This window comes from Phacochoerus africanus, chromosome 12, assembly GCF_016906955.1.
Source record: "Phacochoerus africanus isolate WHEZ1 chromosome 12, ROS_Pafr_v1, whole genome shotgun sequence".
Lineage (NCBI taxonomy): Eukaryota > Metazoa > Chordata > Mammalia > Artiodactyla > Suidae > Phacochoerus > Phacochoerus africanus.
Window position 1 is genome coordinate 22,093,797 of NC_062555.1, and position 25,821 is coordinate 22,119,617.

At 37.2% G+C, this 25,821-nt stretch overlaps 1 protein-coding gene across 6 annotated transcripts in view; it reads right to left on the reverse strand.

The window, feature by feature from the left end:
* AKT3 (AKT serine/threonine kinase 3) overlaps positions 1-25,821 on the reverse strand; it is a 305,530-nt gene that overhangs the window by 88,010 nt on the left and 191,699 nt on the right. For 4 of the 6 annotated variants that reach the window (XR_007131198.1, XM_047754920.1, XM_047754918.1 and 1 more), the window contains exons 7-8: positions 14,072-14,137; positions 12,641-12,709 (exon numbers count right to left, since the gene is read on the reverse strand). The exons of 1 other annotated variant lie outside the window; for it this stretch is intronic. Coding sequence is in view for 4 of the 5 variants with exons in the window: in XM_047754920.1 (XP_047610876.1) it covers positions 12,641-12,709; positions 14,072-14,137 (135 nt within the window). In the remaining variant the exon portion in view is untranslated. The remainder of the gene's footprint in view (positions 1-12,640; positions 12,710-14,071; positions 14,138-25,821) is intronic. One more of the 6 variants, XM_047754919.1, reaches the window with a different exon arrangement.

A 25,821-nucleotide genomic window follows, 5' to 3' on the forward strand; every position in this document is an offset into this window, starting at 1 on the left:
TCTTACCAGGCAAAATGGGAAAACTTAAGAAACGTGGGACCCAGCAGTCTTTGAGGATATTGTCTCTATAGTGCACCAGTATTAATGTTAGACACAAAGGCCACACACTGACTTTTGACAGAGATGACAAGATCATTCAATGGGACAAAGGACAGCTTTTTCAACAACAGATGCTAGAATGACCAGATATCCACATGGGCTGAAAAATGAACTTCAATCCGTAGCTTACTGCATTCATAAAAATAAATCTAAAATAGGTCAGCAGCCTAAATGTAGTAGGTATAACTATAAAAGTTCTAAAAGGCAATATGGGAAAAATTATTGTGATTCAGGATAGAAAACGATATAGATTGTATTAAAAAAAACAAAAGACAAATTGATAAAATGGATTTGAAAATTAAAAACTTGTATCCCTCAAAAAATATCACTGAGACAATGAAAAAGCAAGGTATAGTCTGGGATGAACTATCTGGAACACATGTATCTGGCAAACTATTTGCAATCAGAATATATAAAGAATTTGGAGTTTTCGTCGTAGCTCAGTGGTTAAGGAATCCAACTAGGAACAATGAGGTTGCGGGTTCAATCCCTGGCCTTGCTCAGTGGGTTAAGGATCCAGTGTTGCTGTGGGCTGTGGTGTGAGCAGCAGATGCGGCTTGGATACTGCATTGCTGTGGCTGTGACGTAGGCGGGCAGCTGTAGCTTCGATTTAACCCCTAGCCTGGGAACCTCCATATGCCATGGGTGCAGCCCTAAAAAGCCAAAAAAAAAAAAAATGTATTAAAACTATACTAACCAGATTAGAGACTGCTCACTTCTACCACATTAAATTTAAGAGATTATTCAGTTGGAGAATAAAATATACTTTTAAAAGAATAAAAACTCTCTAGGTAACTTTTAAAAAATATTTAAATCTCTGATATAATATGAAATATGTGGGCTATTTATGAAATATATCCAATATCAATACAATAAAAATAATAAACACTACAATTTTTGCATATTAAAGGCATTACATTCAACAAGTTACATAATGCTATCTCCATATTAGATGATTAAGAATAATAAATATAAGTTATATTACTACTACAATAGTGGCTACTTTTGAGTATTGCTACTTGTCTGGCACTATACTTAGTAATTCAGACACATTACTTAATCCTCAAAACAACCTTATAACACAGGCACAGTTATTATCTCCATCACAGAGTTGAAAAAAACTAAGATTTAGGCATGTTGTGAAATTTACCCAGCATCATGTAGCTCTTAAATGGTAGATCTGAGATTCAATCTCACGCTGGTGTTCTCTAAAGTATATCATCTATTATATATTAAGTATAGTTTTTATTAATTGCAGATAATAAATTATAAATTATTCTGTTAAATTTCATTCATAAAATCTCCTTTATAATTGTACACTATGAACTGCATAAAAGAGAACCTCGTCTAGAGTATAGCTGCCTTCTCAAGGTCTAGAAGTACACAGGAATTCAACAGTAAGTAGCAGGCAAATTGAAAAATGTAGATGAAATGAACAAATTCCTGGAAACACAACAAAGCTCACTCAAGAAGAAACAGATAAAATGCAGAGCTCCATAAATGCGTTTTTAAAATTTCACTTCATTATTAAAATCCTTCCAACAACAACAACAAAAAAATTCGATCTCAAAATTACACTGGTGAAGTCTATGAGAAAATGGAAGCAGCAGCAATTGCCGCCTGACTCATTTTAAGAGGCTACCATTACCCTGAATCCAAACCCAGAGACATCGCTTGGGGTGGGAAGATAAGGTACCATACACAATGTTCCTAATGAACAAAAACATAACATTCTTAACAAAATTTTGGCAAACTGGATCCAACAACATACCAAAGGATAATCCATAACATCTAAAGGGGATTTATCTGAGAAACGCAATGTTGGTTTAACATTTAAAAAAAAAACAATGAAATTCAAGGTATTAGCAGAATAAAGAAGAAAAACCACATGATCATTCCAATACAGAAAAATCATTTGACAAAATTTTACGTCCTTTCGTGATTTTTTTCAAAAAGCACAGCAAACTGGGACTAGAAAGGAAATTCTTAAAATTTGATACAGGTTATCTATGAAAAACTTACAGCTATCAGCATTCTTAAAGGTGAAAGTATAAATGCTTTCATCCTAAGATTAGGTATAAGGCAAAGATGTTTGCTCTCACTTAGCCATTTAACAGTATTGTTGGAGTTCCTGTCGTGGCACAGTGGTTAACGAATCTGACTAGGAACCATGAGGTTGCAGGTTCGATCCCTGGCCTTGCTCAGTGGGTTAAGGATCCGGCATTGCTGTGAGCTGTGGTGTAGGTCACAGACACGGCTCAGATTCCATGTTGCTGTGGCTCTGGCGTAGGCCGGCGGCTACAGCTCCGATTGGACCCCTAGCCTGGGAACCTCCATATGCTGTGGGAGCGGCCCAAGAAAAGGCAAAAAGACCAAAAAAAACAACAACAACAACAACAAAAAAAACACAACAGTATTGCTAATAAGGCAAGAAAAAGAGAGAATCCATTGCAATTGAAAAAAATCCAAGTAAAACTGTCTTTGTGTCTTTGTTCCCACAGGATGTGATCATCTACACAGAGAATCTCAACGTATTTACAAAAAAACAAAAAAAAACCACTACACAAAAACCCTTTAAGCAAGGATGCAGGATTCAAGGCTAACATAATTATCAACTGCATTTCTATAAGCCATTAATTCAAATTTGAAATTTTATCACTTATGTTATAAAAATAAGGTAATTATGGATAAGTTTAACAAAATGTTCAAGACCTGTACAATAAAAACTACATGATAAATGTTGGAAAAAAAATTATAGAAGATCTAAATATTAGGAAAGACACAGCATGTTCATGGATCACAAGATAATGTTGTTAACATGTCGATTCTCCCCAAACTGATCAACAGATTACAGTATTAATTAAAATCCAGCAGACCTTTATGGAGAAATCAACAAGCTTATTAGATAACTTATACGGAAATGTGAAGTAAATAGGGTGGCCAAGACAATTTTTAAATAGAGCAAAATTGGAGTTCCCGTTGTGGCTCAGCGGGTTATGAATCTGACTAGTATCCATGAACATGTGGGTTCAATTCCTGGCCTCGCTCAGTGAGTTAAGGACCCAGCATTGCCATCACCTGCGGTGTAGGTCACAGATGTGGTTTGGATCCCATGTTGCTGTGTCTGTGGCATAGGCCAACAGCTGCAGCTCTGATTTGACCTTTGAACTTCCATATGTTGCAGGTGTGGCCTTAAAAAGCAAAAAAAAAAAAAATCAGCAAAACCGGAAGACTCAAATTGCCTCATTTCAATACTTACTCTAAAGCAAGAGTACTAAAGACAGTGAGATATAAGCATAAGGATGGATGGACAGAGATCAATACAGAGTAGAGTCCAGAAACGATTCAGTCATACATGGTTAATTGACTTCTGACCAAGGTGTCAGGACAATTCAATGTGAGAAAAACAGTGTTTTCAACAAATACGCTTGGACAACTAGATACCCAGTTGCAAAAAAAAAAAAAAAAAAAAAAACCCAAAAAACCCACAACAACCTTGACTTTTAGCACCATAAACAAAAATTACCTTGAAATGGATCACAGACCTAAATATAAGTCCCAAAACTATTAATATGTCTAGAAGAAAACATAGGAGAAAATCGTAACAAACTTGTGCTAGGAAAAGAAAATTGAAATTAAACCCCAAATGCATAAACCACAAAAGAAAAAATGGATAAATTATATTTCATCTAATTTATAGGTTTCGTCCTTCAAAAGACACTTTTGTAAGAAAGCCAATCACTGGTTATCAGGGCAGAAGGTGATGGCAGGAAGTGACTTTAAAGGGGCATGAATGACTTGTCAAGGTGACAGACAAGTTCCATATCATAACTGTGGTGTTGGCAAATTCACTTTATATATCTGTCAAAACTCACTGAATTGTACACTCAAAAGTGGTTAATTTTACTGAATGTAAACTACATATCAACAAAGGTTGTTTAGAAATGGATTTAAATGAAAACATACACAGGAAAAAAATTCCCCACCAAAAAAATTGAAAAGGCAGGACCACAGATTGGGAGCAAACATTTGCAATATATATATATGATAAAGTACTTGTATCTAGAATATATATAAAAAGTCTGGCTACTCAATATTAAGCAAAAACCCAATCAAAAATTGGCCCAATGATTTTAACAGATATTTCAATAGCGAAGATACAACATGGCAATCAGGCAGCACTAGAAAAGATGTTCAGTATCATTAATCAGTCAGGAAATTCAAATTCAAATTAAAACTGTAAGACACCACTACAGAACCAAAAGAATGGGTAAAAATAAGAAAGACTAACTAGAGTTCCTGTTGTAGCTCAGCGGGTTAAGAACCCAACTAGCATCCGTGGGGATGCAGGTTGGTTCCTTGGCTTCACCCAGTGGGTTAAGGATCTGGTGTTGCCACAAGCTAAGGTGCAGGTTGCAGATACGGCCTGGATCTGGCATTGCTGTGGCTGTGGTGTAGGCTGGCAGCTGCAACTCCGATTTGAACTGTAGCCTGGGAAATTCCACATGCTGTAGGTACAGTGAAAGGAAGGAAGGAAGGAAGGAATGAAGAAAGTCTGTGTCAAGCATGGTGATCATCAGAAACATCCTAGAAGAGCAAAATGATACAATTTGGCAGTTTCTTATGAAGCTGAACATACTAAATGACACAAAAATTGCATTCCTAGATATTTACCCAAGGCAACAAACTATACGTCCACACAAAGATGTGTACAGGAATATTCATGAGAATTTTTTTCATAGTAGCCCCAAACCGCAAGAAAACCAAATGTCTATCTCCTAGTGATTACATACACCCATTATAATACTTCCGTATAATGACGTAAAGCCATAAAAAGAAATAAACTACTGATACACGCAACAATATTGAGGAATTTTAAAAGGAGTATGTTAAGTGAAAGATGCATAACACAAATGACCATGTACTGTGTTTGGGGATTATAATTTTTAGTATTTAAATATAGTTTTGTTCCATTTTTCTGATTTTTTTTTTATTATACATATATTGTGCCTTCTGTTTTCACGCTCTTGAAATACTCATTCTGGGTTAATGCAGCTTTTGTGTAAGAAGTTTGACTACACTGAAACTGCCATCCTGTGCCATAACCACATGAAGAGAAATCATGAAAAATATATAAATGCCTGGCCAGCTCCTGCAGTTCCAGTCACCACATGTGATACTCTAAATGTGAAAGGAAGCATCTTAGATGCTAAGGCTAGTCGAGTCTTTGGATTATCACTTGAGATGCAGTAATATACTGACTTAAAGAATTTTAGGAAACTAGCCTTGAAATATTATAAAAGTAGATACTAAAAACATGCCCAAACTTATTTTGCCTTGAACTTTATATGCTAATATGAATATTATAGTGCATCCTTTTCGGCTTGAGACTTTTTGAAAAAAGCCTGGGTGAAAACAACAGAATTCCTATAAAACTTACGTAATTTATTAATAACTAAGACAGTAAAGAAGTTAGCTTGTCAGACCCCTTACAGTAAAGATATTTCTATACCTATAAATTGAGTACAATTAAAAAAACATCACTATGAATATAAAATGATACTTTTAATTTAAAAATCGCTCAAATCACACCTCCATAAATTAGTAAGTAGAACTAGAATGTTGACTGCCGGCATTTCTGTCTCATGTGAATTTAAATTGAGATGATTTTGGTTCATTGAAGACAAAATGCCAGCCGGATAATGAGAATCTGAAATGAGGAGGAGAGGATCTCAAGATTGGCATAAATCTGGAAGTCATATGCAAAAAATAAAGTCGATTTTATCAAAGAGCTTACTATGGAGTGTACAATGAGCTAAAATGTAGACAAGAGTAGCATGTAACTCAAAGTGTCAGCTTCATTTGTACCCACAGAAAGAATATAGGAGGATGTGAAAAATTTATCGGATGAGGAACATTTCTTTCCTCACTAATGAATGTCAACCTCCAGGAGATTTCGGCTCGGAGAGAGATTTACAGAGGTTTGGTTTACAGGCCTGAGAGAAAGAAGGCTACGAGTAAGATTTGGGGGGAGAGTAGAGACATTCTAAACCAAACTAAACAATACCTTAGTTTTCAGTTTACATTTTCCCCCATAATATTTTTCTGCTCCTCATATAAATTTGAAAACACTTAGGTACTTCTGTAGCTTGGGCTACAGAACAAGAGTGGATTGGGTATGCCAGCAGCAGCGTGATTAGAGCACTTTTATAATTATTTCTTCAGATGCTGATTTGTTTCCACTAAAGGCTGCAGTGAACTCACTTCCATAAGCTCGTTCTACTGAGCTCCAAACAAACCCTTGTAGTACATTCTGTACTACAGCCAAGATGCGAACCCTGCACTGAGCCAGAAAAAAAGGGAGAATCCATGGCACTCCACTTAGGAACTAGCAGTTAGAGGTCAAATCCAATGAATTCAGCTACCTTTCAGCTGTATAGCTTAACTATTCGCTCACATTTAATACTTTCTCCTCAACTTCTGAGGCTTTTCTTCTCTGGCTTCTTCTACCCAGGATCCTCCTTAGGCTTCTCTCATCAGGAACATATCTGATGTGGTTATCTTCAGGCACCATTCTTGGCCATTTACTGTTGTAACTACATGCCATTCTCACTCCGGGCATTCTTCCCTTCCTTGGTTTCAGCATTTCTGATGAAGCCTATCCGTATCTCTGATCAGACTCTCCCCCCTCCTTCATACTCCCCACGAGGTACCTCATGTACGAGATGGGTATGAACACGTCCAGATCGCATTCCTTTAACTGTGTGTCCTTAACTGTATAAAGAGTCCAGTATCCACACAATTCCCCAAGCAGCAGGCAGGAAACTGTGATGTTTCCTTTTTTTCTCCATTTAGTCATTAAATCCTAGAAATTCTACTACCTAAAACATCATTTAGAATTTGATTCATTTTATGTGCATCGGGACTACTGATGGACTCTTATGACTGTAATATACACGTTCTCTACACACACACACTGGAGAGACCCAGAAAACTAACCAATCCAGTACAATGAGCATCCCTGTCACTCAGCTTGTTAGTCTTCAAATACTACTTTTTCTCTGAAACAAACAAGAGCTTCTTGAGAAGATAGCCTGGGAAGGAAACGTGAAAGACAAGCCCTAGGATATCTGGTTAAGACAGAAGCCATTACCAGCTATTTTGTAAGTTCAAAATGATTCAGGAGACCTGGAGAGGTCTTCCTGCAAAACACAGAAAAAGTTCATCTTGAAAAGATAATCATTGCCATTTATTGGAACCCATAATAAACACATTTTAAAATAACTGGTCACCTTTGATAACAAAAAAAAGAATTACATTTGTTCCAATATTGCCTGAATTAACAAGCTTATCATTTTTATGATCAGATTACCAAAACTTTCCAACTGCAGTAATTTCTAAGTAGTTTCCTTGCTTCCAATTTTGTCTCTTCCAATACAAGCTTCATACTGCTACCAAAGTCATCTTTCTAAAACATTTTCATACAGAAATCCTTCCATGATGCTTCACAGCCTTCGGGATAAAATCTAAACTACTTGGGAGACATCTGTCCTACCATGACCTTGACCACCTGGTCAGGTTCTTCTGGCTTTTCTCTGCACAACCCTACGCATCCTCTGTACTGAGCTACATCTGGGCTGGTGAAGGAGAGCTTCTTGCATGCACATTCTAAACATTTGATTTGCTCTGTGAAGGAATACCCTTCTTTCATTGTTACTTATCTAACTTCACCGTCACACTTAAGACTTAGCTTAACAATGAAGACGTGTTTCCTACCCTGGCATTCTCCCCCTTCTTCCTCTTGCTTCCTGGATTGATTCAAACACCCATTCTCTGAATTCCACGGCAACTAGTATTTGCACAGCAATAATGACACTATAAAGTATATCCATATTTTTCTGTATATCTACTTCAATACTCATCTTCTAAAGGTAAGTACTACATGTTCCTTATTTCTGCATCCTCTGAGGTCCACTCCATAGTAGCTGCTCATTAAATATTTAATAGGGAAATGGACTATAATGGAGTAGGTTCTAAAGTTAGCATATAAATTATCAGGTATAAAAATTTTTTAAAAATCAAGTATCAAAATCACCCTTGAAAACTCCTTAGGAAGGCACTACAGTGGAGTCCAACACTCTGTCTCAATACGGTTATTAAGCTCAGCACAGTTTTTCCTCCAGCACTGAAATTATAGTTTCTTTAGATGAACAGCTATACTTACAGTGCACTTAATAGCAATGTTTTATAAACAATGTTTACTTTTTAGGTCTAGAATTTATGTTACATGAAATTCTACGGATGACGGGTAGAAAATGACATGGAATAAAAGAAGAGCAAATTTCTCTCTCTCATCTTGAGGCCACTCTGCCTGCAGTCATCAAGAGGAGTGGCAGAATCACCATTTCCCTCTTTCTTTCTTCTCCCTCTCTGTCCTTCCCTCCTATCTATGTTATCTCTTGCTGAACCTATTTCTTTGAATTCATATCAATTAAATGATTATGATATGACTTCATTGTACTGATACGCTTATAAGCAGCCACTGTGATTTTTCACAACTAGCATTCTCCCACAAGCTACTTCCATCAGGATTATGTAGTGCTTTAAACAAGACTGGCAAAAGGAGGGATGACGACAAGCATGGCTTTGAGCATGCTGAACTCCCGGGCAGCAGGTCCACGAGGAAGAAGTCCAGATACTCAAAAATGTGAAGAAAGTCTAAGAAATGTCTCACAGTATATCAGTAAGTGCTGCTGGGGACTTTTTTGTGTGGCTTTGTAGATATTCCTACTTTACTTCCCTCTACTTCATTCTTAGTTTAAAAACATTAAGTACTATGTTAAGTACTTTACAGCATCTAAGTTTTCCGCATTTCTAGGAGTATCCCTGAATGAATAAATGGCACTGTGAACCTCAAGCAAAACCAAAATAAAATATAAGTCACCATAACATATACTGAATATAGATTTACTTCTCAGAAGATAAATTTAAATTCATCTGAAAAAAATCTCATTAAGTCCCAAGAACTAAATAACTGTATGTATTTATAAAGCACATTTAGGAGAATATCTAAATTGTATTCAAAGGCACATATGATAACCTCAGAGTAAAAAGTTGGGAGGTTACATACATAAAAATGTGATTTTTACAAAAATTATGTAAACACTCTATTTTCAAATATGTAGCAATGCTATAGTTATCATACATACACATAAAATTATATACCATAGAATCAGTTAGCCTGCTTTAATACTTTAAATAATTTCAGTTTTTATTTATAGCACATTTCTAAAACAGAAATTTTGAAGAAGAAATGCCAAACAAGAGAAATACTGTAGGAGTTTCAATGCTAAAGAAAACCATCGAGTTAGTCTGAAAACCTGCTTTTGTGTATTTTTTTTCACAATCACCAATTGATTAATTTCCGAAGTACTCTAGGTTGAGAAGTGCAGGGGCCAGCCAGCTCCCTCTACTGAGCATCTAGGCAGCTTCCCTTCAACCACCATGCAAAATTCTTCTCTCTCCTGTGAAATTCCAAGGACCTTGATCCACACTCCGGATACAAATGATAACAATCACTTTACACGTAGTACACAATTTGTCTTATCTTCCTCATCACAATATGAATTCCTTGAGGGTAGATCTATGTTTGATTCATGTCTGTATGCCCCACAATATCTACCAAAGTGCCCTGCTCATACACAATAAATATGTAGTTTATAAATACAGCAATTCTCCCCCCCAAAAAAAACATTTTCAACTTTTTTCTTCAAAATAACCATGTAGTACATTACTTTCTATTTTTCTTCCTACTTCTTAGCAGTTCTTAGTTTACCATTTTTGCTAACTTCTTTCATCCCTGTTCCTTGAGGGAATCTGTCCATCTATTCACTTATTTACTCTTTCAAAACATCCAATAAATATTTGCCAAGTTCCTACTATGTGTCAGGTGGTGTATAAAGTGCTAGGGTTACACCAGTGAGTAAGACCCTTAGAGAGCTCAGAGTCCAGTAGGAAAGACAGACAAGCAGATTATGTCATAATAAACCAATGTGCTGATTTCTATAATAGATGCAAACACATGACACTAAGAGTTTTTTTGCAATTTAAGAGTGCTTCTCCTGCTTTTTTTCCCCTGCAGTTTATCATTTCTCTCTGCAGTACCCACTCTCCTGGTTATCCATCCATCTCTCTATCAATCTGTCTGCCTGCCTACTTACCTTCCTTTCTTCACTTTTACAACACCTACCTGTGATAAAATAATACAAAAGCTGCACAAGAAGAAATGTGAAAAGAATTCTTCCTTCCTTGTCCCCAATGACTCAGTTTGCCTTCTCAAAGGTAAACAGTTATGTACAGTGCATATTTCCAGAGATATTTAATGCATACATACACATATATACGGTCTTACGTCAACACAATGGTAACATACCTTACATTCTGTCTGCACCTTGTTTTTCTTACTTCGTAACATATCTTAGAAATTGTATGGAATCAGCCCATATTGGGTTGCTTTGTTCTTTTTAATGGATATGAAGTATTTCACTGCACAGACGTAACACTGTTTAAGCAGTCTCCTTACTGAATGTTCATTTAAGGTACTATAATATTACAATGAATGTATATATCCATATATTATTTCATGGTAAATCTGTATGTTTCTACAATAACTTCCTGAAAGTGAAATTTCTGGATCCCAAAATATTACATTTTGAATTTTAATAGCTACTAACATAGGAGATTTCATCAGTTTAATCTCCCACAAAACAGGAAATATCCACCTCCATAACTTAAATTACAACCTTTATGGGAATGGCTCCCAAACCCATATCCACATTCTAACCCCTTATTTATTCTGTGATATTCCCACCTATCTATCTATCTATCTATCTATCTATCTATCTATCTATCTATCTCCTGGAACCTCAGGGAAATGATTTTCAAAACCAAATTTATAATTTTAACCTTAACACATTCTTCCTAAGTTCACTATGCCTATTAATTCTCCCTGATTCCAACCAAAAATCACTTCTGATAATTCTCTTTTTCTACCCACATCCAATTAATGAATTGTTAAGACACAGAATCCTAGAGAGTTGTGTGACATCCATCTCCTTTTTACTTTTTCATTCCCAGACAGCAGCTGACTGCAAGAGCCCTGTTCTGAATGCCTAGGCCACTATTTGTGTGTGTGTGTGTGTGTGTGTGTGTGTGTGTGTGTGTGTGTGTGTGTGTGTGTGTGTGTGTGTGTGTGTGTGTGTGTGTGTCTTTTTAGGGCTGCACCCATAGCATATGGAAGTTCCCAGGCTAGGGGTCCAATCGGAGCTGTAGACGCTGGCCTACGCCACAGCTCACGGCAATGCCAGATCCTTAACCCAATGAGCGAGGCCAGGGATCGAACCCACAACCTCATGGTTCCTAGTCGGATTCGTTTCCACTGTGCCACAAGGGGAACTCCCTGGGTGACTATTATCTAACTCCTCAATTTCTGCTTCCTCTGCTTACCTCCCAGTGAGGCTGCTCACATCAGCCTCTCTGCCGGAAACAGCTTCTCAAATCAGTTTCCGCGATGAAACCTCATGAAGCCTACCCTAAATGCTAGATCATCCATAGTACCCTATCATTTATGAATTTATTAACACTTAGGTCTTTCACTATACATTCTAATTTACAATATACTTCCTAAGATAAATGATCAATTTTTATCACATCTGGATAAACCCACACTCCCAAGGGACTCAAAATGTGTTTACTGAAAGAATTCTTTCCAATGAACTGATTCCCACAAAGCAGATAATTCTATAGGAAAAAATATTCTATAGAAAATATTTCCTTTTTACTCTCTTCCCTCCTCTCTCCCTCTTCTTCCCCTTTTCCTTCTTGCACCCCCTTCCTTCTTCATTTGTTCATTTGTTTCTTCCTTTCCCTCCCTCCTTCCAGATAATAAGACTATTGTATCTGCAAGATACAAGCCCCTATTTAATAATTAAATTTATTTCAGAACACTCACAATATGAAATATTTCCAGTTAACTATTCTAATTACGGAATTTCTCTTCAAACCACAAAATTCCTTAAAAGTCCTTAAATACAGTCGAAGTCACTCAAAACACCATGCAAAAGAAGCGAAAACTCAACCACAATGCGCCTAGGGCCTACTGTTACACTGAGTTTAAAATGAGTAAAAAAAAATTTTTTTTTAAGTTTCACAAAAACTTGACAAAGAACTATATAAAGGAATATAAATTATATATTTCTGGTTTTCAAAATTACGTAACCTCAAAATCTTATCTGTAGTAAAAGTTTTTACATTATTCAAAAAAGAAAGGGTGAATACATTTTCCTATACATAAAAGTAGATATTAAAAATGATATTTGATTAGAAAATTATTCAGCACCCATTTACTAAAACAGCAGAAAGAGCTACACACATGCTTATGAAGAAGTAGAGAACCACTGTAACTGGTATGGTACATAACTTTTAAAAAATAAAGGCAATGCTACCATGCAAATGCAAGTGCTAGATTCACTTCTTGACTCACCTCTCCCCCATTAACATATTCCATCACAAAACACAAACGGTCTTTTGTCTGGAAGGAATATTTCAAGGACTTGAAATGAAAAAGAAAAAACGTTATATTATAATCCTACGTTCTTATAACAGTACAAGAATAGCACACTTAGCATGTAGGTATGACTGATAAACCCAATTGTTATTGCCCCTTAAGAGTCTCTTCCTTTAAGAAGACTTAAGTAAAAGCTGAGAAACGTAACACAAATTTTGCAAAGAACAGCAATGAGGATTATTTTGGAAAATTAAAATTAGGATTTTTAGTAAAAATAAATAGTTAATTGTTTTGAGCACTTCTCAATCTAATTTGAAACTGTACTGGTCCCCAAAGTTCTTATCCGTGAGTAATTTGTAAGGCCTACAAATTACTTTAGGGGAAGTTTTAGGAATACAATTATAGTTGTTATATTTGGGTTTCTCATGTAGTTTCAATATCACTTTTGCACTCAGGTGGCATAATACGACCCAATACAATAGAGCTGTTTCAGGTAATTTTATAGGCTATAAAGATATTAAAGCATTAAAACCAGCTAGCTCATGACACTAAACAATAAACACACAAAAATGTAACAAAATAAGTCTACGGATCTGGTGATACTTCTGACAGTTCCTACTAAACCATCCGGAATCATTAAAAGTGTCTTCCTTTTGAATGTCTATAATTTTAAATTTTAATGAACTTCAATGGAACCAGGAACATAAAAATCTTTGCCAACTATGCCTCGATTATAAGTAACTGGACCAAAAACACCAGTTTATTTCAAAATAACTAAGTGATATGTCACAGTTTATACTTTATCTAATGAAGAAAACATACCATGACTTATCCTATTTTTAACTTATAATAGTATGTCTAAATTTATTTAAAAATGTACTTGCTTTATTTTTTTTTTAAGTCAGGGAAAGTTATGGGAAATAAAAAAAGTCTCAAAACATCTATGAGTCTGTATGAGAGGATTACAAATGCATGGATATTGTAAATATTAATCCATATGTTCTATTTACTTATCCACAAAGGAAACGGCATACCTAAATGAAAGTTATTTAAAATGTTATTTTTCAGGAAGTTCCCATTGTGGCTCAGTGGCAACAAGACTGACCCGTATCCATGAGGATGCGGGTTTGATCCCTGGCCTGGCTCAGTGGGTTAGGGATCCGGCGTTGCTGTGAGCTGTGGTGTAGGTCACAGACACTGCTCGGATCCTGCGTTGCTTTGGCTGTGGCACAGGCCAGCAGCTATAGCTCCGATTCAACCCCTAGACAGGGAACTTCCATATGCTGCAGGTGTGGCCCTGAAAAAAAAAGGCAAAAAAAAAGTTATTTTTCAAAGCTTAGCTGTTATAATAAAATTCCCTTAAATTTAAAATGTTATGATTATTACATCTTTCCTCTAAGCACTTACTGTTAAAAAGGGATGTCTAGTGTTCTTTAATACTCTGCTTTCAGTTAAAGTGTGTGCCACTTCATCCTACAAAAGAAAAAGGCAAACCTTTACGTTGAGCACTAATAATATAAAAATTTCACTATTTCTCTAAGACCAGAAGAGATTAAACACAGACACAGAAAAATATTTTATAACATATGCTCCTTTTATTGCTAAGCTTCTTTTATATAAAAAAGAGGGTCAAATGAGTGATTTAAATCAGATGGCTATAAACTCATATAAACCCAAACTTAAAGTCTATCAATGGTGATACAATAACCACCAAAAAGTTATCAGGGATACAGAATGGCATAGTACGCTTTCCCCTTGCAGAGATTGCCTTGTTGGTTAGTAGCTAGACATGGAGTAGTTAATATTTCCATGTCTGTAATACCTTGTGTTCAGGGGCATCTAAAGGATATATTTTAGTAAATATCATAGAATTTGTAAGTCTTCTACATAAAAGAAAAATCAGTTATTGAAAAGGGGATCACAGTATAAAAATGAGATTTAATTCTAAATTTTATAGCAATAGAAACAGAGTATTAAAAATTGTATCTTTTTGCCTATGGCTTTTTAGCATGCTTCTCTTTATAAAAAAGGTCCCAACCTATTCTAGGTGACAATTTTAAAATCTAGATATAATTCAAACCAAAAATAGACTAAGAAGAGCGTATTTCCCCAATTTTGTATATAAATTTCATCTTGACATCAAAAGTGAACTAGGAAAGATTTTAACAAACGGAGAACTGGAAAAATGTCTCATATTTCAAAAATAACACTATCTTAAAGAAGAAAGAAAAGGAAGGTAATTCCTGAAGCTAACACATCTCTGGTCTCTCTGCCTCTGCCAAGATCCTAAACAAAACCCTTCCTGGACCAATTTCTTAACACTGTCAGCAAATCACAATCAGAGTATATGTAAGACATGCAAACATTAGGACATTGCATTGTATTTATTACTTTTGCAAAAGTATGTGACCTTAGAAGATAAATGAACAATAGATTGAGCAAAGATGCTAAAATCCAAAAGCCATTCCAAGAGACCAATTCTTTCTGAACAGAATGTAAAATGTAATGACACAAGTATTTAAAACCAGTGAAACAAAGCATGGGTAAGAAAGCAATCCAGTCTTATAGTATAAAACTCTCAGAGAAAAATATAGGCAGAACACTCTTTGACATAAATCGCAGCAATGTTTTTGGGGGGTCCACCTCCTAGAGCAATGAAAATAAAAGCAGAAGTAAACAAATGGGACATAATTAAACTTAAAAGTTTTTTGCAACACAAAGGAAACCATAAAACAAAACAAAAATCATGAAGACAATCCACAGAATGGGAGAAAATCTCTGCAAACAAGTGACCCACAAGGGATTAATCTTGAAAATATACAAAAATCTCATACAGCTTTATATCAAAACAAGCAAACAAACAAATAAAAAAAAGTAGTCTGAAGATCTAAATAGACATTTCTCCAAAGAAGACAGATGGCCAAAAGGCACATGAAAAGATGCTCAACATCACTATTAGAGAAATGCAAATCAAAACTAAAATAAGGCATCACTTTACCAATCAGAATGGCCATATCAAAAAGTCTAGAAACAGTAAATGCTGGAGAGGGTGTTGGGGAAAAGGAAACCCTTCTACACTGTTGGTGGGAATGTAACTCGGTACAACTGCTATGGAGAACAGTACAGAGGTTCCTTAAAAAAGGTAAATAGAGAACTACCACATGACCCAGCAATCCCACTCCTGGACATATAACTACACAAAACCATAATTCTACAAGATACATGCACCCTAATGTTCACTGCAGCACTATTTACAATAACCAAGATATACAAAAACCTACATGTCTGTTTACAGATGAACAGAGGAAGATATATACACAACAAAGTATTATTCAGCCATAAAAAGAATAAAATAATGCCATTTGCAGCAACATGGATGGACCTAGAGATTATCATATTAAGTAAAGTCTGAGAAAGACAAATATCATATCATTTATAAGTGGAATCTTAAAAAAATGATAAACTATCAGAAAACAGAAACAGACTCACAGACACAGAAAACAAATCCATGGTTATCAAAGAGGAAAGGGGGGAGGGATAAATTAGGATTTGGGGACTAACAGACACACATTACTATGTATAAAACAGATAAACAAGGTCCCACTGTATAGCACAAGGAACTATATTCAGTTATCTTGTGAAATTGTAAGTGTAGTGTAAGTCAGAGAAAGGCAAATATCATGTATCATATATCACGAATATGTGAAATCTAATAAAAATCATACAAAAGAACTTATTCACAAAATAGAAACAGACTCAAAGATGTCAAAACCAAACTGATGTTTACCAAAGGGGAAATGGTGGGGGAGGGACAAATCGGGTGGCTGGGATGGGCATAAACACACTACTACACACAAAATCACCTAAGGAACAAGGACCCACTGTACAGCACAGAGAAATCCACTCAGTACTCTGTGATGGCCTATACGGGAAATGAAGCTGAAAAAGAACGGACGTATGTAGAGCTCACTCACTTCGCTGTACACCTGCAGCTAATATAATAACACTGCAAGTCAACTATATTCCAATACAATTTTTTAAAAAAGGAAAGAAAGCACTCCAGTCTTTTTAATAAGCGCCAGGCTGTCATATCATAACTCTGAGTTAGAATATAGTACAAAATAAGGAAGGAGAAATGATATCATAACTTCAGTACTCACAGTTCTAGTACAATGATTAGCATACATTAGATACTTAACACGTGTTTGTTAAGCTTAACTTTATCGTAAGAATGAATTTCAAGATGTCAGGTGTGTGGGACTTCAGGTATTCAATCATTCATTCCTCCAATAGACGTGAAACAAACATATCCCGGATACTGTTCTACCCACTCAGCAACGCAGACAGTCCCGCCCTCCATCAGCTGGTGGTCCGTTAATGGAAAAAACAAAGCAGAGAAGGGGATGCTGCAGTTTATGAGCATCATATAATGAATACAAGATACATGATTAAGGATTCCACAAGCGGCTATTTAATGAAATACAGAACTGAATTCATTGATTAAGGAACAAAATCCGTGATGTGCATTTACTAACTATTAAGGACAGGGCAAGTATAAAGTGAATAAAAGACATGATTCTTTTGCTCATAGACTTCACCTGCTAGTGGAGAATATATAAGAAACAAATCGGCAAACATCCAATTTTAGAAATCACTACAAATTCTGAAGAGAAAATTGGGGTATCTTCCGGAGTAAATGGGATGACAAAAGAAAACCAGAGCTAGAGAAGGAGCACAGGTTGGGGAATGTGAGGAAGGTGTGGGCGGCGAAGGATGAGGGGCCTGACTTCTGCTTCTAAGTCGGCTCGGGCTCGGCTGGCTGGCGAGGACGCGAAGCGCAGGCGGGCTCCCCCGGGAGACAACCACACCACCTCGAGAGAGCTGAGGACGGTTCGGGCTACCACACCGGCAGCAGGAACAAGAAGAAAATGGAGGTGTTTTGAAATATAAAAATAATAGTAATTAACAGTTACGTGCTTCCAACAAAAGAGTAAAGCACAAGAAATATTTCTTTACATCCCGTCAGAAAGACCTTCACAAAAGATGTAACACTGACTTGTTATGCTTCAGGATATTAAGTGATTTGAGGGAGTAAACTACGAAAAGACTAAGGAAAGTCAAGTATGAAACCCATCTGGAACCAGAAAAGATATTCTAGTGCTTCAGAAAATATTTCTGGTGGATATTTCATTCTATTGTGTTAAAACAAACTTATTATATGTGATAGTTATTTTTCTAAGTTACGTAAAGTTTCATGAGGGCTTAATTCTGTCATCTGCCTAACCACGTTACAGATGTATGTTGACAAAAGCCAAAACAGTATTTCTTTGTTATAAGAATGGAACCAGAATTAATACCATGTACATTCTTCATGTAATAAAATGTATTTTCTACCATATTTTACATCTGATAAATTCACGCAAATGTAATGGTAAAGTATTTCACATACTAATTAGTTTCTGCTATGAAGATAAGGTACACAAGCTAAAAAGTAAACACAGATGTCAATAATTTTTAATTACAGTTAAAAGCAACATGTCAAAACAAAAAGTCAAAAATAACAGTGATAAAACTTAGTGGTGAAAACAATATGATGCTTTTTAAAAAATCCTTTGTTATTCAGGATTACAAATGAAGAGTGCTAAAAATGCTTCGGTATATAATGTGAGTATAACGTTTTCATGAAAATAGCTTTTGAAATACAGTCTCATACATATTCACCCATGGTAAAATACTAAATAATGAATTTTAAAATCAGATTTCTTTCATAGAAAAATGCTTGGGGAGCATAGAATTTCCCCAGTCCTCTCTAATTTCTCTCTTCCCCTTTACTACATGTGATCTAAAATTCTCCTTTCATTTGCCCCACTTATTGTCCTGTTCGTAGGGTTTTTTTCGGCAAGAGGACAGGGAGTAAATGGCGGCAGAGAAACCGCTGAAGAGAAAATCTCTATCGCCAAAAACGCGAAGGGTGTCATCTCCTTTAGTCCCTGCAGCAACTCAGCAGGTAGGTTTGATTACTCTCATTTTTACCTGGGGAAGCACAAGTTAAACTGCTCAAGTTGCAGGGGACACAATCAATACTGGTCCCACATCTAAGTCCAACATCAGGGGTCATTTCCATTTCACCATACGGCCTTTCATCTTCAAAACAGTTTAGTAGCAACTTAACTAAGTACTTTACCTCTGTTCGTATTACTTTCTCCATCTTGGCCACAAGACTAGAATGACTAACTCTATCGGGAACTGGCTACATCAAGATACATCACATCTCAGGCATCTTTTTAATTCATCGAGAACAATACACCCTAGAGGAGCAGACGGAGCGAGCAGGCGGGGAAGTCGGGAGAAGAGAGGAGAACAGCCCCCACCTTGGCACACCTGTCCTTACTTACACCCCAGGGCCGACCAGTGAGCTTCACGCACTTGTTCGGTTTTGATGAGCCACTTGTTAGCAATCTTTACTTTTTTTCCCTACAGGAAAGATGTCATACATATCAACCTCAGTTTGGGGGTTCTAACGTCTTCCTCTCTGGAAAACTTGAGCACCGGCCTAGACACAGACTTCGAATACTTCTCCACTCTCCAGCTGGCACACCGTCTTCCCTCTACTGCTTCGTTTTTATTTCTATTCTTTTGGAAGATCTTTTTCATCTTGATGGAGAAAAGGAAAGCACGGCTGTTCCCTGTGGTCTATCAATACCGCCTCACCTTTCTCGAATGTTGCTTCTGATACTTTGCTCTTCATGCCCTTGTTCCACACAGTCCTTGGATGGAGGGTTACATGAACTCCTCTGACACAGTCACAGTAAAATCTTTAGCACCTGGTCCCTAAATTGCAGCGTCTATACTGCCCTTCACTACCTTCCCTTCTTCCCTTCTGCCTCTTTCAATGCCCAGTAATGGAGTCAGTCAGTCTCTACTCTCTCACCTCTATCTTCCACGTCTGAAGGGGAGAAAGCCAAAAACATCCTGACAGCACCATCACAGTGCCCTCTCCAATCGCAGCTGAATCTCCGAGGGCTCTTCGACATTATCCCTTCGGAAGTCATTCTTCCTTTACTCAGGACGGTGGTTTCGAAACTTTCCCTGGCCTCCCACCAGGCCTGTTACGTAGGCTGAAATGCACACAACCCCACGACGTTACTCCACCTGCTAAGCTACGGAGCTGAGACTGGAGCCCAGGTTGACGGGACTTCATGATGTCCGGGAGCTTTTCATTACGTTGTCTCTCTGCCTCAGCCTCACTCCCTCAGTTCCAAAATGTGATCTTACTTCCTACTAAGAAGACAAGTCATTAATGATATTTGATGCGTCTGATAACTATCCTCCTGAAAATATATTCTTCTCCTTGTTTCCAGGACATCAGAATCTCTTAATTTTCTTCCTTTATAGTGGTTACCTTTTCTTAGTCTTTTTTTCTGGTTTCTTCTTTCTTTTCTTAATCACCATACCTGTGGCATATGGAAGTTCCTGGGCCAGGAATCAAATCTGTGCCTCCATAGCAACTAGAGCTGCTGCAATCAGATTCCTAACCCACTGAACTACAGTGGGAGCTCCTGGTTTCTTATTTCTAAGCCCTATTCCAGGAAGCAGTCCTCACATCTTCTCTCGTCACAGGTACACTCACTCCCCTGGTGATTTCACTCAGACTAAGACTCTAAATACAGTCTACATGGTGATGGGTTTCTATGTCAACACTTCATCTGCCGTTTCAGGGTCATACTGCGGCTATTCTGCACCCTACCCTCGGGGTTCCAAGTTGGAGCTCTGAACCACCACGGCTGGGGTGTTAGTGAGGCTGCTCGGTACCTTGCCTCTGGGTCCTAAGGCAGAACTCTGACCTGCCATCACCAGATTGTGCTACTGGAACTCTGTGACCACCCCCAGAGTTCTGAGTTGCAGCTATGACCCAACATCACTGGGGCTAATCTGTTACTCTTCTGCAACTGCCCCCCGCCCAGGCCCCCCGGGTCCTGAATCATGGCTATGAGTTGGCGTCACTGAAGCTAAGCTGATGCCGTTAATACAACTGTCCCCTGGGTGCAAAATCAGGTGGTGCACACTACTCTAGTCTGCCTCTAGGTCCAAGCCACTGTCACACCCTTGTCACCCCAGGTATCCTGCTGCTGGGTTACCCTTTACCCAGGAGTCTGAGTCACTGGTGACCCAGAAACCCAGACCCCAGTTCCATGGGAGAGCTCCATACACCTGCACCTCAGGAACCACTGCCGCTACAAGTGTATCTGTGGAAGGACTCAGGTGCTGAGGTAGCTCTCTGTGCACCAGACCTCGGACACAAACTCCATGGATGTACTGAGTGCCAGCACACTAGACCTGCCATTAAGGAGGATTCCCTTGACAAGAACTACCTCTAACAGGCAAAAAAGAACAGGAGGGTCATAGCAGCTTTTGCCTTTGAGGACCCTAATAGCCTTAGCCACCACTGCCACCCACAGACCCCTACAGGCTTGGTCCCAGAAGATCTCCACAATCTACATGATGTCGACCTCCGCTGACAGCGCTACATGGAGCGGAGGTCACTGTGTCCTCCCTGAAACCAGAGACACCACACCTTACCCAGGTGGCACACTCAGTCATCTCAGGTAATAGCCTTTCCCCAGCGAAGCCAGTCTGAAAAAGCTGAAAAGGGGGAACTGCTCCCTCAAATGCACAGATATCAACATGAAGACATTAGAAACATGAGGAAAACATGACACCATCAAAGGTACACATAATTTTCCAATAACCGACACTAAAGAAATGGATTTGAGGAGTTCCTGTCGTGGCTCAGTGGTTAATGAATCTGACTAGGAACCATGAGATTGCGGGTTCAATCCCTGGCCTCACTCAGTGGGTTAAGGATCCGGTGTTGCTGTGAGCTGTGGTATAGGTTGCAGATGCAGCACGGATCCCACATTGCTGTGGCTCTGGCGGCGGCTGCGGCTCTGATTTGACCCCTAGCCTAGACAAAAAGAAACAAACAAACAAAAATTTTAAGAAAGCCCAGCAAGAGTCAAGAGAATCCAAAGAGATAGTTAAATAAACTCAGAAGAAGAATACATTAACAAAACAAATTCTGGAGCTGAAGAATATAAAGAATGAAATGAAAAGTGCAACAGAGAGAGTCAACAGTAAGCTCAGAAGAAATAATGTACAAACTTGACATTTTCTAGTTGAAGAAAAAGTATGAAAAAACATGAAGAAAGCTTATGTGATTTATGGGATATCACCAAATGAAACACTATTCAAATTATGGGAGTCCCAGAAAAGGAAGAGAAAATTTATTTAAAGAAACCATGGCTTAAAACTTCCCAAAGCTGCAAAGATATGAACACCTAGATATATGAAGCTCAAGGATGCCCAAACAGATTCAACCAAGAGACCTTTACCAGGACACATTACAATCTAGTTCTCAAAAAAAAAAAAATCTAAGACAAAGAGAAGATTTTGAAAGCAGTAAGAGAAAATTATCCATCACATACAAAGGAACACTAACAAAGCTATCAGATTTCTCAACAGAAAACTTGGCAGCCAGGAGAAAGTGAGAGGATATATAAAACTGCTTAAAAAGAAAAAACTATCAACTTAGAATACAATACACAGCAATGCTGTCCTTCAAAAAGGAAGGAAAGATAAAGACTTTCACAGAAAAACAAAAGTTGAGGAAATTTATCACTAGATTCACCTTACATAAACTGCTAACGTGAGTTCTTTAGGCTGAGATGATAAAATACAGTAATCAGTAACATAAAAATATATGAACACATAAAACTCACTGTAAAGATAATTATACAGATTCAAAACACTAACACTGCAGTGGTAGAGTGTAAGTCACTTTGATTTCTAGCATACATGTTAAAAGACAAAGTGTCAAAAGTAACTACAGCTACAGTATTTTGTTAATGGATATAGAATAAAAAAATACAAACTGGAAGGCTAATAATATAAAATGCTGGGGGGAAAATAAATGTGTAGAACATTTTAATTCAATTGAAGTTACATTGCTTTTAAATTAAAAAAGACTACTATAACTATAAAATGTATTACAAACATGACGGTAATCACAGAGCAAGAAACTCTAATAGATACACAGTTAAAAAGAATCAAAGTATGCCAACATAAAAAATCAACAATTCAAAAAAAATTAAAGTAAAAAAAATCAACAATTCACAAAGGAAGCAAGAGCAAGAAAAGAACAAGGAAACTATAAAGTAATTAGAAAGCAATTAAAGAAATAGTGATAGTCTTTAATCATGAATAATTCCTCTAAATACAAATGGTTTAAATTTTCCAATAAAAAAATGGAATGGCTGAGTGGATTTAAAAAACCCAACTACATGCTGCCTAAAAGAGACTCGCTTAAGCTTTAAGGAAACTCATATTATGAAAATGAAGGGATGAGGAGTTCCCATCCTTGGGGTCTGAATCTTAACCATCAAGGTTTCAAGAAGTAGCAGTGGGAGTTCCATTGTGGCTCAGTGGAAACAAATCCGACTAGGAACCATGAGTGCTGCAAGACATGTTTCCTTGAAAACTCCATCTTGTCCTTCTTTACTTTATCCCATCTTCTTGTCTTACTTTATCCCATCTTCCTGCTTTGAAAAACAGTTACAGTGCTGGTAAATGACTTAAGTTTAAGAGCAAAGACCTAAAGGCATAAGTGACTTAAGCTTAAGAACTGTTATGTGCCTAGAGGTCAGAGTAAGAGCTTAACCCTTTACCACCTAAGTGGCTTTTTAAATAGTAAAAGAACTTATATATAGTAAACAAACCCTGTCTCATCCACCCATAGCCACTTCTCACTTGATCTGACAATAAAAGCAGTGTGGTTTCTTGAGGCAGGGCGCTCTTGGTCCCTGAGACCTTGAGTTCCCTGGCTCCCACCTTTACTTAAGATAAATGTCTCTGTGTCTTGTTTTATGTTAACTATTTTTCCTTAAGTTCCACAGCACCCATTCTCCAGCTCCATCCTGCTGAGCTGGCCCCGGCACATGAGGTTGCCAGTTCGATCCCTGGCCTCAGTCAGTGGGTTAAGGATCTGGAGTTGCTGTGAGTTGTGGTGTAGATCACAGATGTGGCTCAGAACTGGCGTTGCTGTGGTCTGGCTCCAATTAGACCCCTGGCCTGGGAACCTCCATATGCTACGGGAGCAGCCCTAAAAGAAAGAAAATGAAGGGATGAAAAATTATATTCCATGCAAATGGAAACCAAAAAAGAGGAAAGGTAGCTACACCTATACCAGATAAATAGACTTAAAGTCAAAAGCTCTAACAAGAGAAAATAAGATCATAAAATAATGACAAAGAAGACAATTCATTAAGAGGATATAACAATTGCAAATATATACACAACCAGTACCATAGCAACAAAATATATTAAACAATTATCACCAAATATGATGGCTGAAATGTACAGCAAAGGAGTAACAGTAAAGGACCTGAGTACCCCTACTTTCCACGATGGAGAGATCATCCAGGCAGAAAATGTGCACTTCAGATCAAAAGGACCTAAAAGACGTATATAAAACATTCCATCCAACGGCTTCACAATACATATTCTCTCAAGCATATAAGAAACATTCTCCAGGAAAGATTATATGTTAGGTCACAAAATAATTCTTAACAAATTTAAGGAGATTAAAATCATACCAAGAATCTTTTCCAACCATTATGGTATAAAACTAAAAATAACAGGAAAGTATGAAAACAATTTTTTTTTGTCTTTTTGCCATTTCTTGGGCTACTCCCACGGCATATGGAAGTTCCCAGGCTAGGGGTTGAATCGGAGGTGTTGCTGTCGGCCTACGCCAGAGCCACAGCAACGTGGGATCCGAGCTGCATCTGCAACCTACACCACAGCTCACGGCAACGCCGGATCCTTAACCCACTGAGCAAGGCCAGGGATTGAACCCACAACCTCATGGTTCCTAGTCGGATTCATTAACCACTGAGCCACAATGGGAACTCCTGAAAACACAATTATATAGAAAATAAGCAAAACATTTTTGAACAACCAGTGAGTCAAAGAAAAAATCCAAAGGGAAATCAAAAAAAATCTTGAGACAAAGAAAATAAAAACATAATATACCGAAATATACAGGATGCTGAAAAAGCAATTCTAATAGGAAAATCTGTAGTGAAAAATGCCTACAGTAAGAAAAAAGAAAGATCTAAAAAAGAACCTAGTTTTGCACTGTAAGGATCTAGGAAAAGAACACACAAATCCCACAGTTGGCAGAAGGAAGGAAATAATGTAGATTAGGATAGCAATGAATAGAAACTTGAAAGACAATTAAAAAAAAAATCAACAAAACTAAGAGTTCGTGTGTTGAAAAGATAAAATTTACAACTCTTTAGTAAAACTAATTAAAAAAAAAGAAAGATGACGCATATGAAATCATAAACGAGGAGACGTTAAAACTTGATATTGCAGAAATACAAAGGATCATGAGAGACTATGAACAAATGCTAACAAATTAGATAACTCAGAAGAAATGGATAAGTTCCTAGAAACATACAACTTACCCACACTGAATTATGAATAGAAAATCTGATCAGATAAATAATTAGCATGACATTTACACCAGTAATCACAGATTTCCCAACAAATAAAAGCCCAGGAGCAAATGGCTTCACCCATAAATTCTGTCAATATTTAAAGAAGAATCAGTACTAATCCTTATGAAACTCTTCCAGAACAGAGAGAACACTTCTAAACTTATTTTATGAGGCTGGTATTACTATGATTCCAAAGCCAGAGGATAACACTACAGAAAAGAAAATTATATGCCAATATTGTTGATGAATATAAAGGCAAAACTTCTAAAGACATTAGCAAACTAAATTCATCAAGAGAGTAAAAAGATCATATACCACAATCAAATAGGATTTATTTCAGGGATGCAAGGATGGTCCACCATCCACACGTCATTCAATGTCATATACCACATAAACAAAATGAAGGATAAAAATCAAATGATCATTTCAATAGAAAAAGAAAAAACACTTGACAAAATTCAACATCCATTTATGATAAAAAGTCAGAAAAGTGGCTAGAGGGTAAACTATCTGAACATAATAAAGGCCATCCATGACAAAACTACAGCTGACTTCATACTCAATGTTAAAAAGTTGAAAGCTTTTCCTCTAAGAATA